This window comes from Aspergillus luchuensis, chromosome 1, assembly GCF_016861625.1.
Source record: "Aspergillus luchuensis IFO 4308 DNA, chromosome 1, nearly complete sequence".
In the NCBI taxonomy this organism is placed as follows: domain Eukaryota; kingdom Fungi; phylum Ascomycota; class Eurotiomycetes; order Eurotiales; family Aspergillaceae; genus Aspergillus; species Aspergillus luchuensis.
In genome coordinates, this window is record NC_054849.1 from 237,662 (window position 1) to 253,632 (window position 15,971).

The window sequence follows — 15,971 nt, forward strand, 5'->3', positions numbered from 1 at the left end:
TCTGTTCATGGAGACCACAATTCATCGTAAGGCCGCATTTCTACCCAACCATTATGGAACGCGAATATTGCTACCAGGCAGGCCAAACCTTCTCCTGTCGATCTACGCCTCTTTGTAGGTTATAATGTCCGATTGAGTACGTGCGACCGGGGTTTTGGGGTGATTTTAGCACTATAACCCAGGGACAAGTAGTCACGTGCCTATAATACCCCTGTTAATGCTGTAGTCAAGGGGAGGCTGTCCATACTTTGCCTCACGTAACAAACCATCCATATGCATTCGTCTTCTTTAGATTTCGTTCAACATTCTCACCACGTACAGAAAATTTCTTGGATGACAAGATGAATGGGCCCTAAGCATCACAATGTGTTCAAATCAATTGGTCGCCTCGTTCTAAGATTGCTCACCAATGCCCACTATACAACACACTGCAAGCTGATTCACCAGCTAATGGAAGTTGGACAACGTCGCCCTTCTCGAGCCTCGACTCTCTTGGGTATCTTCATACAACGACCAATGGACAATGATGCTTACACCGTATCCTCCTCAAAGACTTATATAAGTCCCTGTCCCGTCTGGTCTTATCCCAGATAGCACTGAGCGATCAAACAACATCTTCAACTACTACCAGACAACCCAAGATCAATCTTCTTACAACCCACCAAACTGTGAGTGTACCACCCATACCCCATCCAACAAACACACACACCCAACTAACAACACCCAAAGCAACCCACATCCCCAACCAAAATGGCAATCTGGCTCCAAGGCCCCGGCTCCGGCGCCATCGCCGACCCGGCCCTCAAAATCCGTCCGGACAGAGGCGGCGCCATCGTGCAGCCATCCAGACCCGATGCAAAGCAGGGCGCCGTGCACTTCATCCTCCCCGCCCCACCACGCGAGAACCCCAACATAACCTCCGTCGCCGTTGACTTCGAGACCGATAAGGCATACGTCGACGCCGTGGCTATTCGTTTCGCCAACATGGAGGCATTCCGCGAACGGTTCCCCGGTCCCAAGACTTCCTCGTTTGCCGTCAAAGTGCCTCCGGGGGAGGCGGAGTATAATGGTCGTGGAGTTGTTGTTACAGTTTATGTGAAGTTTAGGGAGTTCAGGGCTGTCGTTGATTTTGATCAGGTGAGGATTGCGGTTGAGTAGGTGCGCTTGTGTTCTTGGGATTGGGTTTTCAGTTCTTGGTTTCGTTCTTGTGTATTATGTATGGTTTATTGGTTTGAAGGGTGTCGCTCCCTGTCAGGATAGGGAGTGATGTTTGGATTATTGCTTTGTTTCTGTATTTTGTGTTAACCTACCTGCTGTGGCGATTTCGACTTATGTCTGACTCAATGGATGTGCTGTGCATTTCATATGGTTGAAGAGACAATATTAAATTAACCTCAGATACTGTCTGGAGGCTTTCTTTAGAACAATGTTCGCAATAGACATAGTGCGGAAGCCTATCTTCTATCGATCCCAACATGCTATCTCATAAAGATGTGAAGCCACCCCAACCATAAAGCACGATACAAAAGAAAAGTCCCCTGAAACACCTAGTACTCCAAACCAAACCATATCAATAACTTCATAACATCATACCTCATAAGCCCTCCTTCTTGTCCTATCCCAACTACCGCATAGCCATACTAGCAATAACCACCGAACTCATATGACTGCCCGTAGAAATATACCCTCCCCTCCCCATATTCATCCCTACCATACCCACCCCCAACTGCCCCATATTCATCTTCTCCTCACCAGCCATCCTAGGCTCCAACGCCAAACTCCTCTCATACATGCCCTCGACATCACCTCCAGCAGCTTGCACATTCCTTACTATAAACTCTTGTATCTCAGGCACAGGAAGCAAACTGTACCCGACAGCCTGACAGCTCTCGATCTCGCGCAGGATGTCAGCGACTTTGATCCGCTTGCTGAAATTTATCATCACGTTCGGGGGCGGGGTGTGACTTGGGATGCCGTCTTCTATGAAGGTGAGGTCGGTTAGGTAGGTTCCTTAATTAAGATTAAGTGTTAGTATGGTAAGATTTGGTTGGAAAAGAGGCAGGGAAGTTAGGCTGCATACCGAGGAAGGGGATGCGTGGTGGGCCTGCTGCGCGAAGCTTTTCTCGGTACTTGATGAAGTTCTTGTCGCTGGACATGAGGCTCTGCATGTCTTCGAGCAGTTTGCGCGTCTTGGGGCTCACTTGCGTCCAGGTGCGGTGGAGACGGTAGATCGGGCTTGTGGCCAGGCCGGAGATTAGGGACATCATGGTTGCGAAGTTGTTGAGGGAGCGGCAGTTCTATTGATAGCATTGTGTGTTAGCATGTGGGCTGAGAGTGTTCGAGTAAGGGGAGGGCATACGTCGGCAATATTGACAAACTGCTTGATCATAGAGACACGCTTCTTCATCTCATCGTGGGCCAGGATCATCTCCCCGACCCAGTTGGCGAGTTGGTTGGAATGTAGAATCGTGGCGTTGACGCCGGTAGTGCGTTCGATAGAACTGGTGCTGCTGGTTGTGCTGATGCTGGTGCGGCGTGAGGGAGGGATAGATGGTGGTCTATCGGTATCTTTCTTCTGCCATGACTTGTTGAGACACTCGGTAGGTTTGATCCGAGCGAAGAGACGTGACTCGATGATGGTAAGTTGGCGGGCGATCTCCATCGGGTCGAGGTCGAGGAACTTGAGCTTCTTCATGTTCCTTGGGGTGAGTGGTTTCGGCACCGTGCTGTTTGGAGGAGTCATATAACGTTTGAGGATGTCTTGACCCTTCAGACGGTGCTCGATAATGGTGATGAGTTGTGAGGCAGTGGGAACGTTGGCGAGAGGTTGGACGTGGGCGTGGATGTGTCGGAGGAAGTCCATTGTTGATTCAGTTGGTGGTTCCATCCAGTACCGCTCCAGCCAGGTCTTGAGTATGTTGATGACGCGGAAGCGTACAGTCTTCTGCTTCTGTTCGGTCCATCGTGAGAGGTCAGAGTCGCTGAGGCCTGGAGGTGGGGGCATGTTCAGTCGTTGGAGGAGAATCTCAAAGAGTTCCCGGCCGCAGACGAAGGTCGGGTAGGTCATGAGGAAGGTCTCGTTGAACGAGACATCTAGCCGATCATGGCGTGTCAGTTGCTCGACCAGCCCACAGATGGAGGCGTGTTTGATGGTTTGGCGTTGGTCGTCCTCGTAAACAACCTCATCCTCGTAGTCGAGGCTCAAGAACGGGGCCGCATTCGTGTCGATCGGCATCGTCGACCATTTCCTGGCGTGCTGGGAGCTGGAAGACATTGTCGTGGGCGTATTGTTTCGTGCATAGTCGAGGTCGGATAGAGACGCTGCACTGGCCAGTCGACGTGCTTGGGGCAAGAGGGGGTTTATGTCCGGGGTGACACCGGCAGCCTGGTGCAAGTAGACGATAGTGGACAATAGTCCGCACGCGAGTAAGAGGGAAGCGAGTATAGCGCTGGAACCACGGGTCTGGAACCCCACCAGCCCACATAGAATGGACGTTGTGCGTCACTTCCCGGATGTCTTGAACGAGGTAGGGCCAGGGGCGCACAAGTTCCGACATCGCCCAGCATTTATCAATCTTATCACCGACGCGGATCGGCCTCATCATCTCCACATTGAGTAAGGCAGGGCCATCGCACGGCTCCACCTGAGCCATTTTCTGCGTGTTAGCGCGTTCATAGTCTGCTCACCGTGCGTGTCTCGGGTGGGTTCGGCGGTCATGGTAGCCTATGATTAGGCTGGTGCGCTTGTCGTCGGCTGGTTCTCTTCTTTTGATGGCTGCTGCCAAGATGGAATGGCTTCTGGGACGCTTGTGATGGGCTGCAAAGTGATCCCACTCGGGTCTCGGAGGGCTTTTCCTTAACGAGAGGTATTCGGAGTTTGATCTATCATCTTCTACCGTTACGTTATTGCGGAGCTATTCTACTCCGGTGAAAAAAACCAGCGTAGTGACCCGACCATTATGGAAGCGATGACCATCATGGAAGCAATAACTACTATGGAAGCAATAACTACTATGGAAGCAATAACTACTATGGAAGGAAAGACTACCATGGAAGGAATGTCAATCATAGAAGGGTTCACTATCATGGAAGCAATGACTATTATGAAAGCAATGACTATTATGGAAGAATGATTAGAATGGTATCTTGTATCCAACTCTACAAAACCTCTATACACACATCCTCAGATCACCTGGCCCTTGTTTTGCTGTGGCTTGTTCAGCCTGAAGTTCTTCCATATAGCGACGCAAGGAATCCCCAGCGCCATCGCTACCACAGCTGCAATACACGCATACTTCATGTATACGCCGTAAGCCGCATTGATAGCATCACGAATAACGGAACCAATGGGATACTCGAGCTGCGTGAGGTACCCGCCCACATAGATCTCCATGGCTTTGTCCTTGCTGCCCTCGGGTAACGCATCCCTCAGTGCACCAGGGAAGGTGTTGGTGTAGATGGCAGCGGCAACTGCGTAGCCTACTGCACCGCCCAGACTCGAGAAGAGACCAATCAGGGAAAGCATCATGGGAACACCCTCACGATCAGAGGCAGCCATGACAGCCATGTCTTCACCAATAACCAGGGTGCCACCTCCAAAGGCAATGAATATCTGACACATCACAATATACCCGATGCCTCCACCGGCCGATCGAAAGTGGATCATTAACCCTGCTCCTAGTAGGACCAGGGGCAGTCCAAAACCTAAACAGGTATACTTGAACTGCCGGGTGACATAGACCGTTATGCCGAACACAGCAGACCAGAAACATGAACCAACGTTGTAAATCTGCCCGACGTAGCCGGCCATGCCGATGCTCAGCCCGTAAACAACCATGCAGAAGTTGTAGAAGTAAAGCTCCCATGTGTAGTAACTGAAGAAGAGACAGAATGCAAGACCGCAAGCCCCTATTACCGTGGGCTGCTTGAAAACTCGCCACTTGATGAAGTGATTGCGCGCCCCGAATCGCTCCCAGAGACCAAACAAGACGAACAGCACGAATCCAATGATGATCATGGAGATAAAAGCGGCACTCTTATACTCGGTGCGTCCGTAGGATGCGAGACTGAATGGGAGTAGGAGGAGGAGGAAGGCAGCGGTCAAGAGAAATGCACCAATCACTGCAGGAGAGTCAGAGAATGTCAATTAAAACAAAAGGATTGTGCTTACCGTCGAAATCATGGAAGTAGTGGACTACTGATTCCCAGAAAGTCCGGCCACTTGGCTCCCGACCGTAGATATACATACTCTCCGCCTTTCGTTGGTAGAATTTGAATATCACAGCCAGAGGAATGAATACAAATGGCATCACAATCGCAAAGATACCGTATCCCCAGCGCCATGATGCTCTCTTAATGATTGACTCGGCAGCCAAGGGGCCAGTGAACGCAGTGCAAATAAAAGGAGTACTGGCAAAACCAAAGGCGAAAGCTCGGTTACGCATCCCGGCAGTATCGGCCATGAAGACATCGAGGATGAGATAGACAGCATCATATCCGACCCAGTACAGAACATAACCGGCTGCATAGGAGCTGGGATTGTTGCATGCTGCAAGGATAACAAGTCCAAGGAGGTAAACACCGACAAAGACCAAGAATCCTTCCGTTCTTCCCCAGACGTTCAACAACTTCGCTGCAGGAAGTCGAACGACACCACTAATCACGCTAGCTGCAATGCCTGCCGTACTCACTTCGGGAGCAGCTTCAAAGTTGGCGTATGCGTTCTGGATCACATTGCTGCTGACCGAGGACTGTAGCGCTAACATAAAGAAGGAAAGCCAGATCCTGTGGTCGGAAACAGATCATGTCAGATATGAGAATCATTACAGGAGTGGGGGACTCACAGTGCATAAGTGAGATAAGCCATCTTCTTACTCCAAGCCAATGCTGCAGCTTCGGCCTGCTGCATACCACGAGGTGCATCGTGGGTTACCACGTTGGCCGACTTTTGAGCCTCGTCTGCTTGCCAGGCCTCAAGAGTGATCTCATCAGGGTTCCCCTCTCCGTTGCTGGGAGAGGTGACTTCCACCTCATAGCTGAAGTCTTTGAAATCCGCTCCAGCCACATGTTGTGCCAGCTGCACATCATTACGGCCTCGAGTGATGAGGGTAGGACTCATGGCTGGTGACCACTAAATCAAACGAGAGGTAAGGAATGTGAGTAGTTTGATGGTCCTCAGTGCGTAGTCCTCCGTGATCAGGTAATGTGCGACGTCGAGGCGGCCATGAGTGCGGTTTTCAACATTCCGAGGGAGCGGACAGGCTGCGAGCATCGGAGCATCGCATGCAGGAGTAGTGTATCCATTTTGCACGAGGCGCGCTTCCCGATGTAGATCTCTGGGTGAACCCAAGCATCATGCATCTTGACTGGCACGAATGGGCGATGGCAGCGCGGATCAGATAACGTAGTGTGGGATCAGATAAAAATCTAATGGTGTGGTCCTGGCATCGCTCTCTTCCAATGAAATGGCGATCGACTTCAGCCCTTCCTTCCTTGGCAAGGCAGCGCGTGATAGACCCTTGGCTGCAGGCTCTGACTGGCATTGTGATTGATTGCTTCGTGGGCAGGCCTTTTCACTGGTTCGATGGGTCCAGGATCCACTCAGGCACGGGAAGTCATACTCACACATTCCATATTCACAAATGTTGTTAGGCTTGAAAGGCAGCCTGACTGTAGTATTAAGCTCACGACGCCGATCATCTCGGGTGGGAAATTCCAACTGGCAACCATGGCCCTCGGTACGAATAACAATGGTATTACCTCACAAGTAGGAATATAGATTGTCTGCTATGACTGTGGAAGGCACTTTCGCAAGCCTGAATCGTTGCACTACCTTCGTTGGTCATCATACTACATGGTATTTCGTCAATTGTCCACTAAGAAAAAAATTGACGTAAAATTGTTGTGCTACGAAGGCACGTAAGCTCTGGTTGTGTGACGCAGCCCGGGACCGCCAAGGGACAATGTCCTCCTATCTGCCCTTGCAAGGGTTGCCAGATAGGTCCGATCCAGGGTAAGAACACGCGAGATCTGTTCCAACACCGTGAAAATGATAATCATAAGCCGTCTCGGCTTAGCCAATTGGGCTTCGGGATGTATGATCTTGAGGGCCGAAGGAGTCTGTGGAAATGAGCTTAATAAATTGAGTCAGTCCCTTGATGGCGCACAGACTAAGAGTTCTAAGTTAAAGTTATCATAATCCATATCCCTGTTCTCCAAAGAAAGAGTGTCTTCGTATTCATTTGTGTCACCTTTGAGGAGGGAATTTTGTGTGTGAGTGGGTCGGCTTCGGATCGCCATTCGCAAGCTATGGCCATTTTCGGCCATCTATCTGCTTCAAGTGGGCTGTATGCAGCAAATCCATGACATAATTTCAGCTGCAGTGGAAAAAGAAACTACCCAAGCTTTGATTAAGTGGGTGAGCTGCGGCAACTTAGGGCAAAGCTTTGTAGCAATGTTTGTCTGCCGGGTTCTTCCGGTAATATGAGGCTTCTTCATGAGAAGCTCCTTCAGCGTAGTCTTGATAAATTCCAAAACCAAATGTTGCTGATCTGATTCGGATGTTAGCTTCTCTCGAGGAACGCCCATTGTGAAAGATCCTATATGTGGACAGGCATACGTCAGCTGAATGTATAGTGCTAGTGTTTCAGAACAATTAAGTAACGATTTACTCGTTAGTGACCACACCCAGTTGACTCTTCCCCAGCCACCAGTCATTGAACAAAGCAGGCTAGGTACTTTGTGTGGTTTTTCAAATCTCTTGACAAGGTCGCTCTTCTCTGTTGTCTCAGGTGCAAAACAAAATCCCGTCCCATGTGCTCACCTTTCCATGGTTTACACGTTTGTAGTACTATGTCTAATCTTTGGACAGTCTCTACTCTCGTAAATAAAATCCTTTCCTTGCGATAACAGACACAATCTCTGGTCAGCCTGCTTGCTGGTAATGATACATTAACCTGGTCTATGTAACCATTGTACCTTGACCCATGCGTTACTGGAGGGTCAGAGAGCCGTATAGCATTCCCATGCTTGTCAATCAAACATTAGCCGAGTTTAGTTCTTACGCACGACCTTCATGACCCCCACACTATCAGACACCAGGATTAAGCTCCTCCAGGACGCCACCATTCGGATTTTTCAGGCGCGAAGACCGGCTAATGCTAGCTATTGGCGGCTATTATAATATTACATCAGTAACCGCAATCGGCATGCAGTTCCTGCTGCCACTCCGGTTTCAGAATCATGATCGCTGTAGATTTAGTATCACTAGATGCTGATTTCGGTAAGGCGCAGTGTCATTCTGGAGTATACTTTCGGCATCGCGGAGTCACACTTCTGAGGAGCAGCCTTACACAACCTTTCAGGGCACGCTCCTGGAAGCTGACAAGACTAGCACGGTGGCTTGTGATGCAGCTCCTCGTATTCAAAATGTTCTCCCTCACTGACGGAAGGGTCACTCATCTCGCTTGGAGATCTACACTTTCTTGTGCATGGCTTACTTATTGCTGCTCTTTTATTGGTCTTATTGTATGATGTCTCACGAACCGGACCATGATTACCTTGTTTTGACATTCATGAGGATTCAATTCTACAAGTTTTTGCCATTGTCGATCATTCTCACTACATCGTGGAACATATGACCGAGGAAGGTATACTCCGAACTCATGAAAAGGGTTATCATTCAAGACAAGGTACATACATACTCGTTTTACCCTTTCTTTTCCTATACTTCTACAATTTCACGTTTTGATCTGCAGCCTGGTTATAATTACTTCTTACCTTTCTTACCCTAGTCTCTGTTTTCTATAATCAATAAACCTGTGATTATACAAACGGGTAAGGGGACGCGAAGCGCAACCTGGTTTATTTGGTTTTCTTAAGATCAAGTGCATATAACAAGTCACGCAGCCTTGAATATGAAACATATCCAACAAAAAACAAAAATACCCAACTGAACGTCAATTATTGTTCCGTCTAAATATTGACATTAATCTCCTATTTTCCAGTATAGATCATGGGTGGGGTGCGTACTTGGTCCTGATTGGTCATGGCTTACAAATGAGGGTCAAATCATTTCCTGCCGGATTCAAAGATTACAATTTCTTCCCCGCAGACTGGTGGATTAGGACCAAAGATACTATGCCATTGCCTGTCCAGACGCTCAGCGACGATCAATATTAATGAGATAGACATACAACAACAGTTCATGGTGAGGAATCTCTGCGATCCCCTCTCAAGGGGAAGTAATCCGTTCATGATGGCTTATGTGAGAAAGTATCCGCATCCGTAGTCTTTTTACACTGCCATATTGAACCCCCATTCATGTTTCACGCCAGTCGCCGCATATCTCTGCTGCCAACACCGTCTCTCTCGTCCTTGAGGCTGCGCCCTTATCTGCCAGGCCGACTGTTGACGAACGCAGCTGCAACGCCCATCATGACCAACACCGAGCAGCAGAATGAACCGCCCCTGTCGGCTAAAGACTTCAAGATATATAACCGAGCGGCAGAGCAAATGGAGTACTACGTAAGTTATTACCTCAATTTAAAGGCAAGCGATTGTCTCGTTTCTCACTAACCCATTCCATCCAGCATGGACTCCTCCGTCTATCATGGAACATGCTCTGGGAGGCGTCGACTAGCGGCCGACTACCTCCGTATATGAAGATGCGGCAATTCATATCCGAAGGACTGCGCTTTGCTCAACATCTGGAGATTCATCATAGTATTGAAGAGAACCATGTCTTTCCTCATCTGGCGAAGAAGATGCCCGAATTTCGCACGGGCCGGGGTCGCCAAGCTGCTGAACTCTTGCGGCAGCATCGACAGATCCATAAGGGGCTGGAAGAGTTCCAAAAGTATCTAGAGGAGTGTCAGGAGGGAAAGCAAGAGTTGGAATTCGATGTTTTACGGAGCAAGATGGATGGGTGGAGGGAGGTTCTATGGACGCATTTGGACCAGGAGGTGAAGACCTTGGGAGCAGAGAATATGAGACGGTACTGGACGAAGGAGGAAATGCCGAGGATACCCATGTAAATAACCGATGATCTTATACAATATAACCTAGTGGCATACTCGATCTAAGAGAGGGTGGTATAGAAACCTTTGCGAATCCGTTGTAGTCGCTGTACACATCAGCACTAGGGGTCTATTGGTTAAGATATGAGAGTCAAGTGCTTTTCAGTCAGGTCAGGCTGGGTATCTCGTCTGAAAATCAATCATGATTCCAACCTCAACAATGAACGAGTACGACTGGAGTCAACACTCTTTCTTAAGTAACTAAGTACTACCCGCAGAGCCCGGTCAATATATATATCTTTAGGTCAACGGGTGGCAGAAAGCAGTACTACTAACTACTATCACTAATGATAGTAGACACGAAAAATTTCAGACTTGAGTTTTGAGGATTATGGAGGAATGCTACAGAATTATATGGGTAGGCCATGGGTCAAAATTGTGAATGGCGGTGGTCACGTGACCTGAGGCCACCTCATTATTCTCCCTCTGGCTCCATGTTTCTTCCTCTGGTCATGTATCTCAAGCTACTTATTTCTAGTAGCTGATAAATTATAAGTCTGGAAGCTTAATAAAGTCAACCAGATATATTAAAATTTTATTAAAATTTATTAATTTTTATTAATTTTTATCGAGAACTACTAAATCTAAATTAATTTTAATTAGTTAAATAACTACCTGGTGCTAAAATATGTCTGGAATAAATTAAGAATTTCTGAATTAATATAAAATAATCTTAATTAAGAATAATTTATTACTGCTAGTAAATATGCATACACTATCTACTATTTAGAATTAAATATATTAGAATAAAAGATATCTGACTGCAGTACTATTTAATATTTTATTAGATTTTTAAGATTACTTGACAGGAAAAGAAAACTTTAAAATCTAGTAATTTAAAATATATAATAAATTACAGATCCTATACTGCATGTCTATAATTAATATATTAATATCTTAATTAATAATTATAAATCTAAATTATTAATTATAAAAAGACTAGAGTATTTTTATCTTCTTCTAGCTAATTAGTCAGATCTTATAAAATATTTTAATAAAATTTTAAAGTAAAAATATAAGGAACTACTATACAGATAAAATATTTAATAAGATATAAAAGATAATCCTGGATAAAAAATTTAATAAATATAAGATAATAATATTTAAGTTTTATAAAATATAATATACTCAGTATTTAAGTATTTTCTAATACATTAATAATTTCAGAGAAATTTTTAATCTTATTTAATAATTACTTTGTAATTATTTAATATACTTTATAATAATTATATTATTTATAAATATACATGCTGATATACTAGAATAATATAATATAATTAAAAAATAATTAAATAATTTTAATAATAATATATTCACTGATATCTAATTCTATGATTTATATATTAAAGTCTCTGAGAAAACTAAAATAATAATTAAAGTAGATAATGTTTTTATAAGTATAATAATAAATTTAATAAATATTATATAATAGGATAATTACAAGTTAAATAATTAAAATTAGAATAATAAATTAATTAATATTTTTAAAGATTATAAATACTGGTCTCCTGTAGAGATTAATTAAAATAAATAAGTTAGATAATAGCTTATATTCCTGCTTATATATATAAAAAGATTTTATTTTTATTATATATAATATTTATATAATATTTTAATATATGTATACTTAATACCAGCTAAATAATAAAAAAAATAATATTTATAATTAAAAATTTTTATTTATTAATATAATTGACAGGTAAACTAAATCTAGATTATAATTATATTAAATTTTCTAATAACTAGAATAAATAATTAATCTTTTTATTTAGAGTTACCTGCTTAATCTAATATTACTGTTAACTATAATAATACTTTTTAATTTTCTAGTATAATAATAAATATATCTAGATTAATTATAAAGTCTAAATAATTATAGAATACTGGAGCTAGTTAATATATAATTCTAGATTTTATATAATTTATTAATTATCAAGACTTTTATTTTAATAAAAAATTATATAAATATAAGATTTTTTATACTAGACAGGGACAGGCCACTGGAATTAAAATAATATTAATTAAAATAAATACTAGATATAATCAAGTTATAATAATTAAAGATTAAATATATTATAATTTAAATATATAATTTAGTATTCTGAGTCAGGATCAGATTAAAAAAATATATAGATACTAGCTATATCTAAACTAGATAATCCAGAAGATTATTATATATAAGATTATTATTTATTTTAATATAAAGTATAATATTTTCTTTATTAGAATTATCAGGAATACAGGTATTTAAGCTATAATAATTAAAATAAATCTATATTTATTATATAAATAATTAAAACATGCAGGAACTTCCAGACTAAAAATAATAATTATAATATATAAAGTAATTCAGATAGAAGAATCCTTAAGTTTTAATTATGATATATATTTTTAAGCTAAGTTAAAATACTAGATCTTTTATATTTTAATTATTATTTCAGCTGATTTAATAGATTTATAAATTATAAACTTATAAATTATAAAGTTAACAGATTATAATGGATATCTTTATATATTAATTATGATTAATTTTATAATTCAATGATTAGAAATCAGATTTTTTTAATTAAAATCTAATATAATATAAAATCTTATTAATTTAAATAAATAATATAAGAATATGACGGGATATAATATACAAGATTAAAAAATTAATAAAAATAAAGAATTCTAAGATTTCAAGAAATAGACTGAATAGGAAGGTATTTAAATTATTATTATTTTATCTTATATTCTAGAAACTAATAATTTTTTTAAATAATATAATAATTATATTAACCAGACAGCCTGTACCATGATTATAGATATTAATTTATTATATAAGTTTTAGTTATTTATAGTAAAAATTATAAATATAATAATTAACTAATTTTCTTATATTAATAATTTAAGCAGGAAGTCTCTAGTTCAAAAATAATATAAATATTATAGAATTTCTAATCTAAAATCTTTTTTTAATTATCTATAGATATATGGAAGCTGTACTTATATTTATATATTATAAATTAATTAAATATAATTTATGAAAATAGCAGATTATATGAATATTAGATATTTAATTAAATATAAAAATAATTATAGTTATATTTTTAAAATCTAGATTCTAGAAAATAACTGAATTTATTATTTCTAGGATATAAAGTTTATTAAATTTAAAATATATAAAAATAATAAAAATAAACCAGGCCAGGCTATCTTTACAGGAAGTATTTTAAAATTTATATAGTTTATAAAAAATGGAATTTATTATTATTATTTATTTATATAATAAAATAAACAGAAGATTATTAGACTATAAATTTTATTTATAATTTCAGCTTTAAGAATTCTAATTTTATAAATTCTATTGGCCATGCTAATAGTGCTAGAATTATTAATATAAAATTAAATATAAATTTTATTTTTAATATTAAGAATACCAGCTGCTTCCTGGATATTCTGAATATAATTATTTAAGAAATACAGATTAATAATTATATAAAAATATATTAGATAGGAAGACTAGTCTTTAATTATTATTATTATATTTTTTATTATAACGGGATCAACCAAAGGCTTTAATATTTTTATTAAATATTTTAAATAATTTTATAAAAATAAATAGTCCTAAATTAATAGATATTAATTATCCTGAATCTATAATAATTATATTTTTAAGTAAATTATTAGGACTGGTTAAAATATTTATTTAATCTTATTTATTTCTAGTATTACAGACTTTATATAAGTAAGACTAATATTCTTAACTAATACTATTAAAATTTAATTAATTCTTATATTTAATACCAGAGCCCCTGCAGAAACAGGAAAAATAGAATTATTTATTTAATAAATAAATTATTATTTTATCTAGTAAAGATCTGGAATACTTTAAATAATAATTTATAATATTTAATTTTCTATATATTCCAATATTTTAAATAATTTTATTAATATATATAAAGAATTAAGTCCTGAGTTAAACTTCTGTATTTTCTATAATAAATTAGAAATTAATATATAATAAATTTTAAGATTTTTTTAAAAAAATATAATAATACATTTTATTATAAATAATAAAAGGGATTTTTTTAAAAAAATATAAAAATAATTAAATATACCTAGCCATTAAACCAGGACTAAGAATTATTAATATTATAATTTTTTTATTTTATAAGATAATAATAAAATTATTTTATATAAATCTTTAATATAAGGCCATGGCTGCAGAGATCCAGAATTTATTTAATATAAAAATTTATAAAATAATTGTTTTTTTATAAAATAATAAAGTATCTATATACTCCCTGATAAATAGATTTATATTTTAAAAAAAGATATTAATGGCTATATTATTTACTTTAAAATATAATAAATTATATATAGAAATTACCAGAAGTTAGAAAAGAATTTTAATATAATATATATTTTAATTGTCTCTGAATCATCAGTTAAAATAATATTAATTATAATAATTATTTATAAGTTAGAATAAGAATAAATTAATATTATAATTATTTTTTTATATAATATAATTAATAATTATAAAATCTATATATATTAACTCACAGATTTTAAATAGAATTTAGATTATATTTTTTTTTAATAGATATTATACAGCTTATATCAGGCAGGCTATCTCTGGAATAAGAAACTTAATTAATAATTTTAAAAAATAGAATTTAAATTAATTATAAAAAATTTATATATCTATCTCCGCAGGTCTATAATTATTATTATTTATATTAATAATTTTATTATTACTGACCGGATTACTGCAGAAATTAATAATATTTATAATAATATATCTTAGTATTTCAAGATTAAATATTTAAAATTTTTAATATAATTTTTAGACAGTATACTAACCAGAGATTAATAAATTAGAATAATAATTTTTAATTAGTATTTCTATACAGAAGACCTATTAATTTTATACTAAATAAATAAATCTTTATTTTAATATATGCTAATGAATTCCAGCTATTAGAATTATTATTTAAAAAATCTAAATTTTAATTAGAAGAATATTAAATATTATATATAGTTACTAGATTAATTAAATTAATTAAGTATATAGATATAATCAGATATAATATATATTATTTTTTATTTTTAGTACTAAAGCCATGTATCTTTATTATTTAATATTATAATAATAAAAAATCTCTTATATTATTTAGTAAATAATTATTTTGATTTAATATTTACTCTAAATTATTAAATAATACTGGAAATTTATATTAATGCTGTCTTCCAGGATTATATAAATAAAAAATCTATAGAATTTTATATAATTTTTTATATAGATTTTCCAGTATTCTAGAATAATAAAAAATAGATAATTATTATAAATTCATTAATCTTAGCAGAATATATTATATTTAATAAAGTTATTAAAGAGGCTCTTTAGATTAAGAAGTTTATATAAATATTTAATTTTATTATTTTAAATATAATTCTAGTTTTCACTGATTTAGCCAATATATTATTACTTATAAAGAATCTGATTTTTATTCTAAATAATTAATAGATTAATAATTATTTACTGTTTATTAAAGATTATTATAAAAAGAACTTATTAAAACTTATATATATAAATAATATAAAAAATTCTATAGATAAATTAACTAAATTTCTTGATATTATTAATTATTAGAAATTTTATTATATAATCCGCCTTACTAAGCAACAGAGATAAGATATATGTTATAATTTATTATTTAAATAATTAAAATAATATTATAATACCTCAGGATCTCATGTCCAGGGGGATATATGAATAACAATAATTATATAATCTAAGATTATTTTATTATTCTTTTTCTGGCTCCACATTTCTTCCTCTGGTCACGTATCTCGAGCCACTCGTTCCCAGTAGCCGATAAAAATTCAGTATGAAAACCAGAGTGATTA

At 37.4% G+C, this 15,971-nt stretch overlaps 4 protein-coding genes across 4 annotated transcripts; 2 read left to right on the forward strand and 2 right to left on the reverse strand.

Moving 5' to 3' along the window:
- Window positions 1-750: 750 nt before the first annotated feature.
- Window positions 751-1,158, forward strand: AKAW2_10085S (uncharacterized protein; the record flags this gene model as incomplete). Its single annotated transcript, XM_041691767.1, has 1 exon — window positions 751-1,158. One exon carries the CDS (start codon window positions 751-753, stop codon window positions 1,156-1,158), a length of 408 nt encoding a protein of 135 aa, XP_041536805.1.
- A 466-nt stretch (window positions 1,159-1,624) lies between these two features.
- AKAW2_10086A (Ras-GEF domain-containing protein) lies at window positions 1,625-3,653 on the reverse strand (the record flags this gene model as incomplete). The annotated part of the gene is made up of 4 exons (XM_041691878.1): window positions 1,625-2,010; window positions 2,081-2,297; window positions 2,360-3,463; window positions 3,546-3,653. The coding sequence occupies 4 exons, from the start codon at window positions 3,651-3,653 to the stop codon at window positions 1,625-1,627; spliced, it is 1,815 nt and encodes a 604-aa protein (XP_041536806.1).
- Window positions 3,654-4,183: 530 nt separating this feature from the next.
- SIT2_1 (siderochrome iron transporter 2) lies at window positions 4,184-6,118 on the reverse strand (the record flags this gene model as incomplete). The annotated part of the gene is made up of 3 exons (XM_041691989.1): window positions 4,184-5,121; window positions 5,171-5,784; window positions 5,844-6,118. The coding sequence occupies 3 exons, from the start codon at window positions 6,116-6,118 to the stop codon at window positions 4,184-4,186; spliced, it is 1,827 nt and encodes a 608-aa protein (XP_041536807.1).
- Window positions 6,119-9,321: 3,203 nt separating this feature from the next.
- On the forward strand, window positions 9,322-10,034 carry AKAW2_10088S (hemerythrin domain-containing protein; the record flags this gene model as incomplete). Its single annotated transcript, XM_041692100.1, has 2 exons — window positions 9,322-9,525; window positions 9,591-10,034. The coding sequence occupies 2 exons, from the start codon at window positions 9,322-9,324 to the stop codon at window positions 10,032-10,034; spliced, it is 648 nt and encodes a 215-aa protein (XP_041536808.1).
- Between the last annotated feature and the right edge of the window lie 5,937 nt (window positions 10,035-15,971).